Source organism: Oncorhynchus mykiss, chromosome 18 (assembly GCF_057628025.1).
Source record: "Oncorhynchus mykiss isolate SJ-2025 chromosome 18, ASM5762802v1, whole genome shotgun sequence".
In the NCBI taxonomy this organism is placed as follows: Eukaryota; Metazoa; Chordata; class Actinopteri; order Salmoniformes; family Salmonidae; genus Oncorhynchus; species Oncorhynchus mykiss.
The window spans coordinates 56,964,968-56,978,311 of record NC_143039.1 but is presented as its reverse complement, the minus strand read 5'-3'; the positions used below and the strand labels follow the sequence as shown (position 1 = coordinate 56,978,311).

General features: G+C 43.3%; 1 protein-coding gene across 3 annotated transcripts; it reads right to left on the bottom strand.

Annotated features, from left to right (window-relative positions):
* Positions 1–1,251: 1,251 nt before the first annotated feature.
* On the bottom strand, positions 1,252–11,375 carry LOC110496419 (glycoprotein endo-alpha-1,2-mannosidase-like protein). 3 transcript variants are annotated; one of them, XM_090208843.1, is made up of 4 exons: positions 9,694–11,375; positions 9,324–9,452; positions 5,381–5,457; positions 1,252–3,616 (listed from the first exon to the last, which is right to left on the bottom strand). In XM_090208843.1, the coding sequence occupies exons 3-4, from the start codon at positions 5,410–5,412 to the stop codon at positions 2,980–2,982; spliced, it is 669 nt and encodes a 222-aa protein (XP_090064969.1). In that variant the 5' UTR covers positions 5,413–5,457; positions 9,324–9,452; positions 9,694–11,375; the 3' UTR covers positions 1,252–2,979. The 3 variants fall into 3 exon arrangements, with proteins under 3 accessions (XP_090064969.1, XP_021427982.1, XP_090064970.1); XM_021572307.3 differs by having other exon boundaries at positions 9,343–9,452; positions 9,694–11,338; XM_090208844.1 differs by having other exon boundaries at positions 9,336–9,452; positions 9,694–11,322.
* Positions 11,376–13,344: the final 1,969 nt, after the last annotated feature.

Genomic DNA, 13,344 nt, shown 5'->3' with positions numbered 1-13,344 from the left:
TCTGAAGAGTAACTGTTTTACTTACTGACATGATGACCAGATGGACAGGTTAGCTGAGGGGTCTGCATCAGGCTCCCTGTGGAGGAGCTCTGAAGAGTAACTGTTTTACTTACTGACATGATGACCAGATGGACAGGTTAGCTGAGGGGTCTGCATCAGGCTCCCTGTGGAGGAGCTCTGAAGAGTAACTGTATTTTAATGTACAAAAATCCACTTGATTGTGTCTCTTTGAATGTTCTGCATTATTGAACTAGCTTAATGGGCTTCCTGTTTTTAAGTGCTTTGGTTTGGAACTCTGAGTGGCAGAATTCCCTTGACGACATCCCCCCAGCCAACCCTGCTGCCTTTAGATACATTTCCTCTCTCTCTGTATCTGTCTCTGTCTCTCGTGCCTTTCTTTTTTCTAGTGTGACTTTCTGTCCCTGGACAATGCTTTCATATGACCTCAATATTCTCAAAGTGTTACTGAGTTAACAGAAGGAAACAGGTTTTTCCTAGCTTTCTTCTACTTCGCTGGCCTGATGGACCCATGCAGGAGGATCAGATGGTGATGGATTCAAGATTGAACAAGCTCTGTATGGATTATGCTCATTTAGAATCTCAACTGATATACTTTGTTTCACCATTGTAGAATGAATATCAGTTTGGATTCCAGGCTAAGAGGATGCTAGTAGCAAGGAACAACAGGCTTTCTAAATGTAAAGGACTTCCTTATTTACGCCCTCCTACTGTCTTGTCAGTCGATTCTATTTTCATACTTCTCTCTCTCTTTGATTCTCTGTCCCTTTCTCTCCCCTCTCAGTTCACTGCCCTTCTATGGTTGAAATTCTGAGGTACGAACCAGGAAGCTATAATGGTATGAATGCATCATCTGATCTGTCACCTGGTACTAGAAGGATCGGTGATGAGGAGTGTCGGGGCCGGCCGTCGCACGATGCTGTGAAACCTGACATTTCTAACCTCACCACGCCTGGTTGGTTTGGTGTTAACGGCTAATGTGTTTGGGCAGTGTGGGTATGGATCAGGACAGAGACTCAACACTGGCCCCATGGTTTCTATTTGCCCTGAGCTGAGTAGTAAAGTAGCTAGTGCAGTGTGTTGAGAAGGGACCAGGCAGCCTGCTACGGCTTGACAATGATAGAAGAGCGTGTTACAGGACAGGCTCCTTCCCAGATGGTGGGTCTGACCCTTGCTGATTCGGTTGAGTCGAAACCACCCTATTTCAAACACACCAAAGATTCCCACATAGTAACCAGACAATACGTTTATTTTTCACCATTTAAAAGTATTACAGGAAAGAATAAGTCCTCAATGTCAGAATGTCTCCAAGCTCACCCACACTACACAAACCCCAGTGGCTATATCATTACTGTGGTGATCATCACAACAGAACTCATCTGAAAGGAAATTACTTAAGTCACTCAAAACAGGCTATTTCTTGGCACTAACATAAGTTGACTTAAACCAACCAATGAAACTTTGTACAAAAGTATGTGTGTTGTGTATTCAGATGTAAAATGTAAAAATTAAAACAGGCATCAGGATGAAATTCACATAAATGGAAAAGTTCATTTGAGAGAAGAACAGAAGAGTTGACGAAAACAGAGACGGGTTCAATCATGAGTTTACCTCTGAATCCCAAACCAACCCCTAGCCCCCTCCCCCTAGATGCTTTTGCAGATCTGAGAGGATTGGATTGGTGTAAGCAACCTTCATCTTGCCCTCTGATAGGCCAGGTGGAATTGTTGCTAAGTCAATGGTGTGAGCTGTCTCAGTCCCATTTGCTCCACTGAAAAGCATACGCTACTTGTATTTATTTGGACAGTGAAGATAAAATGTGTACATTTGGCTCTATACTCCAGCATTTTGGAATTGAGATCAAATGTTTCATGTGAGGCGACTACGGAATGTCACCTTTTATTTGAGGACATTTTCGTACGTATCTGTTTTACAGTTTAGAAATAAAACACTTCTGTATGTAGTCCCCCCATTTGAATAAAAAAAATATTCTTATAAGTATTTGGACAAATTCACTTATAGTGTATTAAAATAGTCAAAAGTGTATACCCCCCCCCCCCCCCCCCCCAAAAAAAAAATATATATATATGCTAAGCTCTCACCATTACCAATAACAGGGGAGGTTAGCATTTTTGGGGTGGGTATGATCTTTGTTCCTCTGTAACTTTCTCACTCATCATTATTCAGGATATATTCAGTACTATCCATAATCATGGCAGCATCCACATTAATGTAGAAGTGTTCAGAAACATCTTCTATTCTTATTTACAATAAAAGTGACTCCAGTACATTATTCACCATTCAGTTCTATTGGGCAAAATCTGTAACACAACCAAAACAAACTGCAAATGCATCCAACAAGTTTATAGAGTCACAAGCTTGACGTAGTCATTGCGTGCTTTGAATATGGGACCAAATACTAAACTTTTGAATACTTTAATATGCTATAAGTTCATTTGTCCAAATACTTATGAGAGGAAAAAAAAACATTTGAATGGGGAGGGGACTAGATACATTAAGGTTTTCATTTCTAAATGGTAAAACAGATTTGTATGAAAATACCCTCAAATAAAAGGTGACATGCTGTACTCTCATCTCATTAAAAACAAATCTAAAATCCAAAATGCTGGAGTATGGGGCCAAATGTATTTATTTTTTGCTTCACTGTCAAAATAAATATGGTTTATATTCACAAGGACCCAAAATACCCAGCAATGAGGCCACTCCAAACCCCTTTCTCACTACCGTGCTGAACCAAACTGTGTTGGCTGTGCTATTTTCTTTCCATTTCAGCAGGTTCCAGCGACTATGGAGGATAGTAACCACTAACCAGGACAGCTCAGTACAGCTTGGTTTGGCTCGGTTCGGCTCAGCTCAGTATGGTGAAAAGCTCCTCAGTTTTACTCGCTCCAGTCACACCCAAAAGGTATTATTCCCATCGACCCAGTCCACTCCTGTCCTCTACATGAGCCACTTGTCTTTCTCCTTGTTGAAGTGTTCGGCCCACTTCCTGGTGAGTTCCAGGTATAGATCTGACCGGTGGGGCTGGTAGTCCAGATACAGCCGCGTCACCGTCTTCCTGGGCACCGCCTTCTCAATCTGTGTCCCCTCGTGCCACTCGTTGAACGACGTGATGGTCACGATCTCCGGCCGCACCGACAGCGCAGCCTGTAGGCTGGTCTCATAATAGCGTCCGTTGACCCTGTTCCTCGTGTTGTGGTTGTTCCATGGCCTCACTGCGGTGTCGACGTATCCCGGCCCGGCGCTGGGCACAAACAGCAGGTTATTACCGTCACAGAAGTCCTTGACCGCCTTCCAGTTCTGGTGAGAGGAGCCGAAGGAGAAGCCGTTGGAGGCGAAGTACGTATACATGCCGTCGAAGCCACCAGCCAGGATGTCGTGTTTGTGGCGTTCCTCTACGACCAGGGCGAGGAAGACGCCGTCGTAGGGCGTGCCGCGGAGGGTGTGGGCGCCGGCGGGGTGGAGCAGGTCGGCCCAGGCCTCAGGCGGGGTCAGGTAGGAGTCGTAGACATAGAACAGAGGAAGGATCCGCCCCGTGGTCGACCTGAAGCGGTAGAAGGCGCCATGGTTCCCATACCTAAGATTTTGTTTACTTTAGTTCATGTTTACTTATGCAGCTAGAAGCTTAATTGCAGTATACATACAAATCACACTTATTTTTATAGAGAAGTGAACAAGCAAGATGGAAAACATATCATGACTCCATAGGTAGCCAATCTTCCACTCCCAATGTGTATCACCCACATGGGTGATTCGATTTTACAGTCAGAGATTATTATATTAAAGTGTGTTGTTTTACACTTGTTACAAAGCAGGAGGTTCTGCCAACACAAGGGTTCTCAATTGAGTGAAGTGCCAGATGTCTACAGAAAATGCTATTATGTGAAATGGTGCTATTATTTTCAAGAGCAAATTTGGAATGTGTGAACACTGTAGATGGAGAGATCAGCATTTATAAATGTACCCCCCTCCCCCCTCTATCTCCCACTCTCATTCTCTCTGTGGTTTATTTTCAGGCAGATGGCTAGCACAGTTGCTTTTGCAGAAGTTGGCCTCAGTCACGATCATCACTGTTCAGTTAGCTTGACTACGATACGCTAACCCTCCCGCCGCCCACAGAGGGTGTCCAAAGGTTGGGACAATGTTAAGGAGGATCACTATCATGCCTCATAATATAAAACATCTCATATTCATATTTCTGTTCTCTACTGCTCTAGCCTAATGTTCCTCATTATATAAAACATCTCATATTCATATTTCTGTTCTCTACTGCTCTAGCCTGGTCTCGATCTGTTGGTGCACTGTAACCTGCTCCTACAAATGTAAGATCTTAATTTGATCACCCTGTAGCAGGAGAACTTTCCTGCAATGCAGGAAATGTTAAACTTGTAGTGTATTTGAGGGTTAAAAAGGCTTCTAAAGTTTGTAATTTCCACTTTGAAATTTCAGACTTGATTTTCTCTTACGAAAAGTGTATCAACCCCTACAAAAATGTCCATACATTTTTATCCACATAATAATTCACATACCTATTGCTGCATGATTATTTTCCTGCTGTAGCAAACTGGCTCAAATTAAGATCCTACATACAGTATGTATATAGTCGTTGTTATAAATATGTTTGGCATGACAATGACCATGGGAGTTGACAAGACTGCACAAACAGATCTGGGACCTGCAGGCTACTACTGGTCTCTTCCAAAGCTAAACTATTTTCATACATTTTCCCACAGGTACTAATCTTTTAGTGGCACTATCAATTGTCTCAAGCCCTCTGAGTAATACTCTAAAAATGCAAGTGAAATCAGGACAAAGGCCACTTGCGTTTCATTCCTTAACCTCCTTTAGACCCGAAGAAGACTCAGATTTCTCCAGATCAAAGTCACTGGAAATTGACATGGGAAGCAGAGCTCTGACCTTTGGCTTAAAGTAAGTGATAAGAGCATCTTAATCTGTGTGAGTTTGAGAGAGAGAGAGAAGGGGGGATTGAGAGTGGAGAGGTAAAAGGAGAGGAGAAATGGAGTGGCTGGAGGTACAGAACAGTCGAAGTCCAACCTGCTTGTTAACGCGTATCTCAGTTAGAGCACGGCGCTTGCAATGCCAGGGTTGTGGGTTTGATTCCCACGGGGGACCAGCATGGGGAAAAAAGTATGAAAATGTATGTCGCTCTGGTTAAGAGTGTCTGCTAAATGACCAAAAACATGTAAATGATCTAGCGAGTAAGAGAAGAGGAATGGAGAGATGTGTGAATTGTTTAAGACTGACCTAATTGTCAATGATGTAGTTTGAGAGAGAGAGAAGAGGACATGTTGATGCATAGGACAGTGGAAGGTCAACCTACTTGTCAATTATGTATTTGATGTTATCGTACATGCTGAGGTCAGTCCGTCCCTGGTACGGCTGGATGTGGAACGCCACCTGTGGGAACCGAGTACAGATACGGATCATTATAAACTCTTAATAAAGGAGGACAATACTGTCTGCAGTACACATTTTCATAGTCTTTGAAACATTATTATACCACTTGAATGTAAACACTGTCCTGTAAATGAAGACATAATGAAAAGCAATGTTCACATTCATTAGTATATCAGCACATTGCCATTTTATTGTTGCATTGAAATGCAGTAAGGCATTGACTCTTCAATGCACTGGCATAGAGAAAGAATAAGTACTGTCGATACCTCGCTTTCCAACAAAGTCACTGTATTTATACACTGTTAGAAAAAAGGGTTCCAAAAGGTTTCTTCAGCTGTCCCCAGCAGGATAATTATTTCTGGTTCCAGGTAGAGCCATTTTTGGTTCCATGTAGAACCCTCTGTGGAAAGGGTTCTACATGGAACCCAAAAGGGTTTTTCAAATGGTTCTCCTATGGGGACAGCCAAATAATACTTTTAGGTTCTAGATAGCGCCTTATTTTTAAAGAGTGTATTATACAGTATGTTCTGTATGTTGACTTTGTGTCTGTATTCTGTTTGTACAATGTCTTCATGGCAGCACCTTCTCACTAAGTTAGATTCTGGGTATGTGTTAATGCACTATGCGAATAAATTGATTCTGATTATTGTTCATAACCAATGCATTTCGCCATGTTGCCCTACAACTGGCATATCCATCGGTAAATAGTACTCTCTTAGAAAAAAAGGTGTTATTTAGGACCTAAAAGGGTTCTTCGGCTGTCCCCATGGGAAAACCCTTTGAATAAACCTTTTTGGTTCCAGGTAGAACCCTTATGATTTCCATGTAGAACCCTTTCCAGAGAGGTTTCTACATGGAACACAAAATAGTTCTCTTTTTCTAAGAATATAGAACCTGTTCCTCAGGGAATTCATGTGCAAAATGTGTTTAATCAAATGTCATGGACTCCAGTGTTCTTCCTGAATAACAGATGAAATTGACCCTGTCAGACTAGAGTGTCAGAGGCCTCCGGGCTGGGATCAGCCAATCAGAGATTGCCTATAACTGGCAGATCATCTATAAATCCTTCTCTGACTCCAGGGCCTCTGTGTCTCTGTGTGTGTCTCTGTGTGTGTGCTCCTGGTGATGTGAGGAGAGCTTGTATCCCAAGTGTAAAGATATAAGGTGATAGAATGGCGCAGGGCAGGAGCTAAATTCTTGAAAATTAAAAAAAAAAGACTGGAGGGAGGAAGAAGAAGAGCAAACCACTGAAGCAGAGGTTCTTAGCTCCCTGCGGTCATATCCAATATCCAAACTCAGGACCTCACCCTCTCTGTCATGTCTTAAGTGATCCTCCTTTAAGAAAAGAAAAGGGATTTGGAGATATATTCCTTCCAGTGGTACTGCAGTGAACTTTATCTGCTGGAGATAGATAATGAGCACAATACTTACTGCTCTCTACTTTAAAGCAATAATACTCTCTACCTTAAAGTATTACCTAAGGCCGTTTTCTCTCTGTGCCTCTGTCTTTGCTGCAACTGAGAGACAATGCCTGCCAACCTTTCAATGAACCACTCAAGGACCTTACTTGGAGATACAGTAGATGGCATACATACTGTATAAGGTCTATACATCCAACCAGGATGAAATCCCTTGAGGTTTCCAAACAATTTTTCAAGGGAGACCACATACCAGAACCTTGAAGGGTCAACAGGGAGTCTCTCAGCATTCAAATGACTGATTGCGGTGTGACACAGATTGCTGTGAATGATTCAAATGACATGAATGGGAGTGTGGCAGCAGGGCTGACATACTGCTGAGTGGTGGCTGCCCTCTCTCACCCCAGGGTTAGACTAGCCTGATCCCATATCTGTTTGGGCTGTATAGCCTACACCTACTGTCATTGTCGAGACAGCACAAACAGATTTGGGACCAGGGTTAAACTGCCTGACGACTAGGAAGTTTACCTCAGCTGCTGTATAGCAAAAGGTCCACTTCAGCTCACCGACAACCGCTGATAGAACCGTCGAGCCATGAAGGAGCGTGGCGGGCTACATAGAAAGGAAAGAACACCCACTCCCTCTCTCTAGCTCTCTTTCATAAAGAGTTTCCATGGCAACACTGTGTTTGGCACGGCAGCAACCAGGCTCACTCGCTCGCCGAGCTGTCAGTTTGTGTCTTTGGCCTCAGAAAGGCCGAGCGGCAAGGTGAGCTGATGTGCTGTTCAATCTGTCGCTTTCCTCAGCTGAATAAACTGTGTGTGTGTGTGTGTGTTTGTGTGTGTGTGCGCCTCTACTGGAGATGGGAAGCTGTTTTTCAGTTTGTTCACACGTTGTGCTGTGTAGTGGGAACAGATTCTCCTATTAGCATTCTGCCCTTAGGTGCAGCTACGCTTACTGTAAACTGGGAACGTCAATCGTTATTGAAACATCTAAATATTTAACACAGATGTTTGTTTTGTCATTGTTTTTTTGTGAGACGTAATAATAAGCTAGGCCCGAGGTAGTTTAATGTTTACACATTAGGCTCTGTATATTCTTATTCATGATTTAAGGTGATGATCATGTAAACAAAGTCAGTGAATGGAACAGTCAGTGTGCATATTAAAGGCTATATGAGTAGAAAAGACAGGTCGGCACAGATACACTGAGGACGTATGCAAGGAAAGAGATCTCTCAGTCCCTCTACCTCAACCTATAATTCCTGTGTGGCAGGTATTCTGCAACACTGGTTGGAACAGAACATTGCAGCATTAGCCCTCAGGTTAGTCATACAGAGATACAAACCGTTACTGTTGTGTAAGTCCCACACAGACCTACAGTGCTTCTCATTAGTCATGCAATTCCACACTACACACACGGTTGGAAGTGAAGTCTGCACTGTCTTCTGCAAAATATAGGCCTGACATATTCTACATATGAAAGCGGATGGAAAGAAGAACCTTGGGCTATATTTAAATAAATGCATGCACTGTACTGCATGCTATGGGTTTATGCAGTGTGCACGAGAGAAAGAGAGAGAGAGACCATCTTGTGCCATGCACACAGGCCTCAGGCTGCATGATCAGCCCCAGTTATGCCTTGGAGGCCAATGCTGTGTGTGTGTTCGTGCGTGCGTGTGTGTGTGTGTGTACAGAACATCTCTAATTGCTTCAATAGACTGAATGTCAAACAGTACAACAGTGCCTTGAACGGTATCCCCTGAGTCACTCCTCCGTCAATTGGAAACGGTCTTTCTTCGGTTTTAAAATACTGAAGAAAAAAAAGTCTGCCTTCAGAGGACCTTGTGAAGCACCCAAAGACTTGGGAGGTTGTTGAAGAAATGTGTTTTCTCTGACTACATCAATAACATACAAGATGGAGGAAGAAAGTGGGCTATAACAGATGGTTTTAGGTATAGAAAATACATTCCAAAACCAACATCACATACTTCACCCTAAAAGAAATGCATTGCGTTTGTCTTCGAGAGAACATAGTGAATTTATACATACACAGTGGCTCTTTTTGTAGTGTGAATATTTCAAAGTGTATGTATTTAGTTAGGTACAAAGGCCAGGACTGATACTCACTTAGACTACTACAACAAAGGTCTGAGTTAACGTAGTCTCTTGTGACAGACTGTTACAGAAGAATGTAGGTCTATTTTCTGAATCTCAAGTTTAGGATCTGAGCGAACAACATAACCCTTACCCCTTAACCACCTACCAACCAATCATCACTGCCAGACGGCCAGTCAGCCAGCCAGGGTTGAGGCCAATTCCTTTTGAATTCAATCCATTCCAGAAGAAAACTGAAATTCCAATTGACTGAATTGGAATGGAATCGACCCCAACCCTGTAGCCAGACATTTATTTCTTCAGTAAAGCACCAGAAAGTGTAAAAACATACCGGTTCTCTCACCAGTTACCTTGATGCTGTGTCTGTGGGCAGCGTCCATGACAGCAGGCACCAGGTCTTCACATGGCTCACCATGGTTGTCTGCAATGCCAGGCGGGTACCAAGACAGAACCAGTACCCCTGGGGCAAAACAGTTAGTGAGGACACTCTCTGGTATGACTATTGACAGAAAGGTAGGTCTATAACACATCCCCTTTCATATGAAAGCTCAAGAGCATTAAGTGCACAACATTGGTGCTGATTGAATGGGGGAGTTTAAGTGAAGCTACGTCAATATTTGAGAGCTACAGTATCATGTCCAGGACACCGCTTGATAATGATATTTCAGTTTGGATGGGTTAGTCGTGCCGAAATCCCTTACCTGCTGCAGCCGCTTCAATCTGTGACATGTGTGACTCCAGCACGGTGGGGTCTCTGGAACTGTATGGTCCTAGCTCCGGGTAGAAACTCGACGCTATGTCCTCCGGAGGAGTGTGTCTTCCTTTGGCGTGGCTGGCGGCGATCTTAGGGTCCCAGTGCGGTACTAGAACATGGTCCCAGTGAATATATTTACCGTCCATCTGTGGGTTGCCGTACCATAGGTAATAGAAGATTTGTACATCGTAGAATATACTGTAGTCACGGTCGGATTTTGTGAAGACGACTTTGGTGTCGCTGGCTAGATGGGGCTGACCAGGGGAAACTACCATGTCGTTCGAAACTGGCCGTCGCCGGTCGCCTCCTCTTTCCCCCACAAACTCTCCCATTCCCGGGGCCAGGTCTGAGAAGCCATCGCTGGGTTTCAGTGTCCTGAGGCCCATCATGGTCCCGAAGATGAAGAGGGTGAATAAGAAAAGTGCAATGAAAGCTTTCTTGCGTAGCCGTGTCATTTTGGTAGCTGTCCGTAGTGCTGAAGGAAGCCTAGTAGAACGCTCTGTGCTGAAGGAAGCCTAGTAGAACACTCTGTGCTGAGGGAAGCCTAGTAGAACGCTCTGTGCTGAGGTGCTGAATGAAGCCTAGTAGAATGCTCTGTGCTGAGGTGCTGAAGGAAGCCTAGTAGAACGCTCTGTGCTGAGGTGCTGAAGGAAGCCTAGTAGAACGCTCTGTGCTGAGGTGCTGAAGGAAGCCTAGTAGAACGCTCTGTGCTGAGGTGCTGAAGTGAATGGACAGCCAATCCGTTGAGTGCTTTCGTTGAAACTATAGCGTCGTTAGATCTATGTCAGTCTCTTCCATCAACATGTGAAGTCTTCAAGTATACACACTTAGCATGAGAAAAATGTGGGAAAAGCCACTCAATCTCTACAGTGGTTTGTGCGTTTCGTTGTAGAGTTCAGTGCCAGCGTTCGTGGCTTGAGTTCGATGTCTGACTTGAAGCGCAAAGAATCAAATGCATGTCCCTTCAAACATCTAAGATATAGCCTGTCAAACCATCACCGTTTCCTGGTAATGTGTTTTGAAACGAATCTCTCCTTTGTGTTAAGTTTTCTGCTTCTATCAACGAATAGCATATATATCTCTAGCATTAAGGTTTAGCTTCTCCTAACGACTGACTGTCATTACCATTTCAGGGCATCGTCATATTAGGGTTTTTATGCTTTCCGACCGCCGAGAGTTCATTTGTGGATTCCACTGAGAGAAACAGAGAAAGCATGTCGCTCTGATCGTATTTTAAAAGCCAATCTCTCCAGTTATTTTTCCCCAAACTGTGCCTCCACACTCCCAGCTGCTCTTCTGGACTGTTAATTCATCACATAGTTCGCAGCACAGTTACCTTTGTCTTCTGCAAGTGCTCTCCGCTCGCGTGCTACCCCTACCCCTTGTTTATCCGCGACTCTTATCTACCTCGATTATGCATTTGAACCTGCTCTTCCGGGAGCAAACCGTTATAATCCATCACATTTTCAGAACGGTAGAATTAGTCGACATTTAATTGTCTGCGCTAGGTCGATTTGCGGTTTTAGGCAGACAGATATAAAAACAATCGTTTTCTCGCCACACACAGCAGGAGAAGGAGGAGGAGGCTGAGCACAGCGCTCGATGGTGCGATGCGGGGGCGAGCAGAGTGGGAGGGATTAACCCTGGTTTTAAAATCTATGAATTAACCCCGCACACTGCCTTGAGAGGAAAATAGAGCGCGCGTGGAACCAATGGGTAGCCTATTGCTTTTGCCTTTGTTCTGTAGCCTATATGGTTTCTTTAACTCAGTGTCTATGGATAGAAGTAGGCTACGTTGCATTCTCGTGCTATCCTTCTATTTCAAAATATCCTCCTATTTCAAAGCCTTTCTCTCAGTGATCAGTTGGCAGTTCACACTATAGGCTATGTGGGCTATATGTTACAATATGGGCACATTGACTTACATCTACTATTTATTGAACAAAAGAGATTCAACCTGTACGATTTTGGCTATATGATACAGCCTATGGCGAGAGGCTATAGAACACAGTTTGTCAGTATATGACAGTGGAGAGGGAAAGAGATGACATTTGAATAAAGATCAAATAACAGAGGGCTAAGGGCCCTTGTGTGGCCCCAGTTGAGCGCCTTTTCAAATGTATTTTGTTCCTTGCCAATAAAGACAACAGCAAAAAAATCTGAATCCTAAATCTTTGAAATAGCCTACTTCTGCTTGATCATTATTGCTTTTCACACAGGAGATTTCCAATTCCACGAAGCATCGGTGGGCTGAGTAGGTTTATGTCGAAAACATTACAACATTTAAATATGTAGAAGCTTTGAAGTTGACGGTTGAGATGAAAGATGATGCCACCCACTACATCCTTTTGGACGAGCTAGAAGCCCTGGCAAGATTAGCTCCTGGGAGGCAGATAAATACCCACTCACACGGTGGATTAGAGCCGCAGCACTGGCAGCTGGCACTGGGAACCGGAGTGGACACCCACGGCTAGGATCTTCTCCTCGAATCAAGCCCACTGGCACAGCTCGCTTCTCTCCATAATAATCAGTTAGGCTTTTCTATTATGAAGGCCCCCTGACTGTGCTTGTGTTGATTTTTTTATAGCCCAAGGCTTCTTATTTTTCATTGTTTTCTTCTTTTTTAAAGGCTCAAATCTCATTAGCATATATAGTCAACAAAATGGTTTTTCATTATGTTATTCTATTGATGTTGTCTTCATTATGATTTGTATATGAGTGTGTCTTTAGGTTTCATGCACAAAAACATAGAAACTCTTATGTTTAATTCAAACAAGGCTCGATCCAGTTTAGGCCTCTGCAAATTTGTAATGGAACCAGAGTGACATCTAGTGGGATGAGAGATACCTTGTTTTACAGTAATCTTGTTGATGTGAGAAATATGACTGGTGAGGATCCGAGCCACACCGTATTAATAAAAGTGACAGGTTCAGTTGCATTCAGTGATGATAGAGAGGACTGATTTAATGTAATCTCTCATTGTATCCATGTATATACATTTGTCACCACCAGGTGGAGTCTATGTATCATTTAAACGAGTTTGAATTGTGAGACGAATTGAAAGGTAGACTACAGCACCATGCACAACAAGGGATGGGTTCACAAAATGTTTACATGGGCGCTTTTCGTTATCGAATAACGATATCGATCGACACATGATCAGTTAAAATGTAAATAGAGACACCTTGAAGTGAATCATCAATCCCGTGTTCTAGCCCTGCAATTGACTTGATTCTGCATAGTGATTTGAATGTTTGAAGCTTTATGAAAAAATGACACGTTGTGGCTTGATGTATGAACGCTTCTTCTGACTAGTAGTCTTCGTTGAGCGCCAAATTTAACTTTCAGAAATCATCAACAGTTTGTTTTTAGAGGTTTCACTTTAGCGGTAAGAGCTGTCCAAGGTGCTGAAATAGTCTAGTGGTTAGAGCGTTCATGACGGTAAGCGAACCGTCGCTGGTTCGAATACCCGAGCCGAAAAAGTGAAAAGTATTTCGATATGCCCTGGAGCAAAGCACTTAACTCTAATTTGCTCCAGGGGCTCTGTACTGACCCTATAAAATAACACATTTCACTCCACCTATCCAGACCAGTCAAA

Excerpts from the sequence above, each read along its gene's own strand:
- LOC110496419 (XM_021572307.3), bottom strand. The coding sequence starts at position 10,201 with ATGACACGGCTACGCAAGAAAGCTTTCATTGCACTTTTCTTATTCACC. Across the intron at positions 9,453-9,693 it reads GATTGAAGCGGCTGCAGCAG|GGGTACTGGTTCTGTCTTGG; the intron begins GTAAGGGATTTC and ends GTTTTGCCCCAG. Across the intron at positions 3,617-5,380 it reads ATCAAATACATAATTGACAA|GTATGGGAACCATGGCGCCT; the intron begins GTAGGTTGACCT and ends ACAAAATCTTAG.